General features: G+C 49.8%; 1 protein-coding gene across 14 annotated transcripts in view; it reads left to right on the top strand.

The window, feature by feature from the left end:
• EHMT1 (euchromatic histone lysine methyltransferase 1) overlaps positions 1-6,000 on the top strand; it is a 126,305-nt gene that overhangs the window by 65,927 nt on the left and 54,378 nt on the right. For 12 of the 14 annotated variants that reach the window (XM_017829202.1, XM_017829211.1, XM_017829209.1 and 9 more), the window contains exons 3-4: positions 1,577-2,133; positions 4,699-4,740. In XM_017829202.1, the coding sequence (XP_017684691.1) occupies positions 1,577-2,133; positions 4,699-4,740 (599 nt within the window). The remainder of the gene's footprint in view (positions 1-1,576; positions 2,134-4,698; positions 4,741-6,000) is intronic. The other 2 variants (XM_017829216.1, XM_017829204.1) reach the window with 1 other exon arrangement.

The following is a 6,000-nucleotide window of genomic DNA, read 5'->3' as shown; positions in this document are numbered from 1 at the left end:
GGCCTCAGGCTGTGCCAGGGGAGGGTCAGGTTGGACAGCAGGAGGAATTTCTTTGCTGAAAGAGTGGTCAGGCCTTGGAAGGGGCTGCCCAGGGAGGTGGTGGAGTCCCCAGCCCTGGAGGTGTCCAAGGACGTGGCACTCAGTGCTCTGGGTGGGGGTTGGTCAAAGGCTGGACTCGATTATCTTGGAAGTCTTTTCCAACCTTAATGATTCTGTGATTCATAATGTTGTTTTCCTTGAGTGTTTGGGCTTCAAGAGCAGTGGGAAATGAGATGCTGATACCCAGGGAGCTGGTCTGGCTTGCAGAGTTGTCCCCCAGTGTGACTCCAGGCTCTTCTGATACTGTAGGTGAGAACTGCTTTGATGGGAGCTGGTTGTGACTCAATCCCCCCTGCCCTGACAGCCCACTCAGACACAGCTCTCCCTGATTCTTCTTGTGTTGCTCCTCATAATTCTGGCCTCTGGAAGGAAAGCAAACCAAGGAATCCCTAACAGCAGGTTGATAGAATCGTTTTACTGATTGTGCCAGGGAATTGTTACCACTCCTGGTTTCCTGGGGAGCTACTGGTTGGTCATGTCACAAACTTCCCTGCAAGTACATGGAATTCATACTTAGATTTTTTTTCAGCTTGGGTCTGAAATCTCTGATGGGAAAAATTCACTGATGGAGGAGCAGGGAAATGTTTGGAAAGGTTTCACATGGGTGTTGATGTTTTAGCTGTGTGTTAACTCTTAGTCAGGCTGCAAAAATCTCTCTGCATTTGAATCATATAATTATTTTAGCCTGGAATTGCATTTAACATGCTTCACCCATGTGTTTGCTCTGGCTGTTACCTCTGAAATGACACCATGAATCCTGTCCTGCTTTGTCCCAGGTAAAGAGCCAGACTCCAGTAGACAACATCCCCAGGAGAGCTGGGATTGCCAGGGGGTTGTTCCTTGTGATGTCTCCTGTAGCAGCAGAGCCCTGATGTAGGTTTGGCTGCTGAGCTGAGTCAGTGCCACAAAAACTCACCCATACAGCTCTACCATGTCTGTGCCACGAACACAGCCCTCCCAGCACAGCTCTCCTGGGTCAGCCTGGCCTTGGGAAGGGCTTTGCCAGAGATCCAGGTGCAAGACTGGGCAGCGTTTTGTTTGCCAGGAGAGGTGCTGGCACACGGTCCAATAAATGGAGTGACTGGGAAAGGCAAAGGGAATGTTTGCCATGGTTGGGAATAAATGGCCACGTCTGCAGCTGAGGCCAGTGAGGATGAGTGCACTGCTGTCACCTGAGCCACCCAGCCCAAATGTCACCCCATGGGCATCCAGGTGAGCTGGGTGGGTGGGTGAGTGAGCAGCATAAGAGGACTGTGGTTTAGTTGACGTGGTGATGTTTGGTGTGAGGTTGGATGATCCTGGAGGTCTTTTCCAGCCTTGCCAATTCTGTGGTTCTGTGATACGTGTCGAGCAGTTTCTGGAGGAGAGGGTTGCTCCTCCTTAGCCACTGTAAGTAGCTGTAGCTTCCCTTTGGAGCTTTGATACCACTTGTGACCCTTTTCTCCTCTCTCCCTCCCTCTCCTCCCTCTTCCTCCAGGGTTTAATGCCATGGCTGCAGATGAAAGCGCTACGGAGAAGCAAGTGGGGGAACCAAAAATGGCAGTGGACGGTGAAACCAACGGTTCCTGTGAGCACAGCGAGGCTGGAGGGCACCCAAACCCAGCCAAAAACACTCAGGACAACACGAAAGTGAGCCAGCAGGACTCTGGGACTAAATTAAATAGGATAGCAGAGAACGGCATTTCGGAGCGGGACGGAGAGACTGGGAAGCAAAACCACCTGAAAGCAAATGACTTCACACAGACTTCTGTCACAGGGAGCAATGGGTATATCCTGACCAAGCAGATGGCACAGGAGCAGCCCCTAAGGACTACCAGCACCTTTGCTTCCCTCACCGGCCATGCTGCAAAAACCCTACCTGGAGGAGCGGGCAAGGGCAGGACTGTGGGCCCCTTTTCCCAGCTCCAAGCCACGATGCCAAGCAAGCTCGGGGAGGGCAGTAAGGACATGGATGCTAAAAAGGGCCCTGCTGCTAATGCTGAAGTCAAAGTCCACAGAGCACGGAAGACAATGCCTAAACCCACCCCCAGCCTGGTAATGTATCTGCCCAGCACTGCCTCGGGTGGCTCTTGGCTTCCCCTGGGTGTGTGAGGGAATCCTGCCTGCATGGGAATGTGTAATTCAGAGGTGGCCCACTGAATGGATTTATTTTTTCAATTTTTTAAAAAATATATATATTATTAATATATTTATTTCTATTGTTCTCTTCCTGCAGACAGATAGAGAGACCAAAATATAGTCACATTGCCACCATCAGCTCCCATCCCCAATGTGTTTCTAAATATATAATTGATCGATTGCCTTCTCCAACAGATCTATGTGGGACACTAAATGGCCTCTCCCTCATGGCTCTGTTGCTTGTTGTCTGCTGACATCCAGAGCTGCCTGTGAAACAAATTAGATTTCTTCTAAGGTCGACCCAAAGGAAATTAAGCATAGCATGTAAACTTGAGGCTTCTCCTAAGCTTGGAGGCTGTCAAGAGGCTGATCTGTTAGGCAGCTTGATTGCATTGCTGTAGGAATCATTATGGGCTAAACCAGATGATGTTTTCCCTCTCTGTTGCCTGCAGAAATGCAGCTTGTGAAGAAATGTTCACTCCAGAATCCTCGGGTTGGATTTACCACCACTTCACAAAACAGAGCTCTGCCTTTTTTGTTAGGAGGCAAAAGGAGATGTCATTTGGTGTGTTCATGTGACAGTGGGGAGAAGAATGGGCCTTTCTTTGCCATGAGACAAGTTTGGGTCTTTTAGTTAGTTTTTTGGTTCTTTGTCAGGGGTAGGGAATAGATCCTGGAGCAGGCAAGTCTCCACTACAAGCAGTTGGTCTTCATGCCTGTGCTGCTTTATATTTAACTACAGAGAACTGGATCCTCTCCTTGTGCTGATGGTGGAGGGAGACCAGCCTTTTAGGTCAAGGAAGGGATTGCCAACCCTGCTTGGCAATGGGAGTGACTCCCAGGAAGGCGTGGAAGCTGCTGCAGCTTCTCAGGGGTGGGTGTGATGGGTCACTGACACCATCCAGCAAACCCAGAGTGATCCTCACGTGTCCCCCACATGTGGCAGCACAGCAGCACTGAGATGTGAAGGGCTCAGAGCTGTGGGTTGCTGTGATCTGGAGCAGGGCAAGAGAGAGGGAAAAGGAAAAGGGAGGGGTGGCACCTTGCCAGCCCCAGATGGGGAAAGGTGCCGGTGGCACCTGTGCCTCCGGGAGCAGGTGGGAGTCCAAAGAGCACAACAAGATAACAAACCTGTGGGCACCCAGCCTTGATAGCAGGGCAGGAACTGCTCCTGCCTGCCTGCCATGGTTTCCCAACCAGTCTCCCAAACCACTCATTTCCCCTCTGTCTTGCCCTGGTTGCTTTGGAGTTCTCTGCTCTGTGAGCCCGCTGTGTTTTGGGCAGGGGGAGCCCAGGTGCCCCAGTGCAGCTGGATGAACACCTCCCATCAGGCTGTCTCTTACCCAAAGAAGGCTTTGCAGCCCAAATTCCCTCTCAGCTTTCCTCCAGCAGCCTGTTGTGCACTGAAAGTAGGCCGGGAAAACCCTCAGACCCTCGTGGAATTCCACAGGGAGTGATCCCAGGGGGCCGAGCGGTTGAAAGGGGCAATTCCCTTTTAAAAGTCTAGTCTCTGCTGCGTTAGGAGGGAGTGTTTTCCTCATTCATATTTTATGATACATCAGAAGAATATTTATATTCAACCCTTGGGCTTTAAGGTCTGTCTCTAGGAAGTGGTGTGTGGAGTTTGGGAGCACTTGGAGAGCCGGGACACCACTCTCAGGGACGGTGCTGGTGATCCTTATTTGCTCACACCATAAAAGTGGCTTCCAAAACCAAAGTCTGTACTTGTTGGGCTGCTCTGGAAAGTACACAGCCAGTCCTCAGCTCCTCTGGCCATTTGCCTTGGGCTCAAAATAGGGAGAGAAGCAACATTCCCAGGAGGGGTGGTGAGAAGAGGCTGTTCCCATGTTCTCTGCTCAAGCCTCTGCAGTTGAACATGAACCCAAGATTTGATCTCAGTACTGCAAGACAATAAAACATCTGTTGTGTTCAGCCTTCCTGATAATTGCTACCTAATTTTTCCCCATTGTCTTTAGAATTTACATGCTATTTTCTTTGAAGGAGCAGAGTCCTTGCTCGTTGTCATTTTTCTGCCCTGATTATTTCTTTGTTGAGCTGCTCAGAAGAGGCTCCTCGGCCCAGCTTTTCCACGTTCACACCTTTTCCCCTTTGAAGCCACCATGAAATCAGGTGCTGTATCCCAGGAAATAAATTGTGGAAATCACCCAGAAGCTGATGTTACAGGACACAGTGGTTTTCTTTGCTAATATTTCTTAGAGCATTGTTGTTTTCTTGGTAGGACTGTTCTTGCAGAGCTGTGTTGCCTGGGAGAAGGAAGGGAGGAAGGTATTTTGTTGCCTGCAAAGTATAAGCATTTGTTCCCCCTGGCTCCTGCAGAAACCCACTGGGGCCAAAGAATTGTTTTCTGTAATCCAGTAGCTGCCAGGGGACCTTGGTAGCCTTTTCCTGCACGTGTGAATTGGTCTCTGAAAGGAAGAAAAGAATTTTCTCACCAGTTTAACCAGCTTTTTCTCTGTTTAGGAGTTGCTTCCTGAATTGGGATCGAAGCTGAATCTGAAACAGGTGACACTTTTAATTGATGTTGTCGCATGTTAAGGTGGTTTTTGAACAGAGACCTCAGAAGAGTTGTTGGCAGCATCATTTCTGCACCACTTTTGAGCAGAGCAGTAACACAAGTATTGTACCTTTCAGAAGAATCTTTCTTTTGTTGCTAATCCATTTACAATCCCCTTAAGAACCCGAAAGTTTCCAGGCCAGACTGAAAGGCAACTCTGTGTGTGTGTGTGTGTGTGTGTGTCCTGTGCTTGGAGAAGGCATCTCCTGCTTGGAAACTCCAATTTCTGAGCTTAACATCATTAAAACATGAGGCATAAAGGCTGATAAAGGTACTGAAAGCATCCCAGGGTTGTCTTTGGTGACAGGAGGAGCAGGTGGCTCAATGGGGAATCCCGAGTTCTGTTTCCACGGCTCGGTGACCACGAGGCAGGAGTTTGAGGTGTGTGTTTGTGGGGGTATTTTTTATGCTGTGCAGAGGACTGGGATGGGGGAACTGAACTGTCAGAAGGAATAGTGCAAAAATCTGTTAAATGAGCATTTTGGCCTGATTCACACTGTGAGCCCAGTTTAACCTGGGGAAGACAAACCCTGGGCAGGGAGGAGGAACTTAATGTAGGAGATGCTTTGCTTATGCTGGTGTTTCTACCAATATTCATCAAACTATACCTTCAAGCAGCATTGCCACTGAGTATCTGATCCCAGAGCTGGTAATGCCTTCTCTCTGTGTGCACACAGGGCTGGATATTCCATGTCAGTGCCCAGCTCTGTGGGAGCTCTAACCTAAGAACACCTTGTGTTCCATCTCCTGGGGCCAGGCAGGTGGCAACTGGAGGACTGCAGGTGTCTGGGGTTGCTCAGCAACCCTCCAATATGCAGAGAATTTAAAATAAAAGTGCAGGGCCTAATGGGGATGAGGATGGGAATGTTGTTTCCTTGTGGGGGGGGGAGTAAATAAAAAGCACTGGGTGCAGTGAAACAGAGCTCTTGGCTGATGGCAGGGGCTCTGCCAGCCTGGGTGAACCCAGAAGGAACATCAAGGAATCTCTCCAGAGGGTGTCTGGGTGTTCATGGGCAGACAGAAAGTGTGAAGTTCATGTGTGAGAGCTTGGCCACAGTTAAATATCACAGAATATTCTGAGTTGGAAGGGCCCACAAGGATCATCCAGTCCAACTCCTGGCCCTGCACAGACACCCCAACAATCCCACCCTGTCCCTCAGAGCGTTGTCCAAACCCTCCTGGAGCTCTGGCAGCCTTGGGGCTGTGCC

The sequence above is a fragment of the Lepidothrix coronata genome, unplaced genomic scaffold (genome assembly GCF_001604755.1).
Source record: "Lepidothrix coronata isolate B3197 unplaced genomic scaffold, Lepidothrix_coronata-1.0 Scaffold160, whole genome shotgun sequence".
Taxonomy (NCBI): Eukaryota; Metazoa; Chordata; class Aves; order Passeriformes; family Pipridae; genus Lepidothrix; species Lepidothrix coronata.
This window is presented reverse-complemented; position numbering and strand designations above follow the sequence as displayed.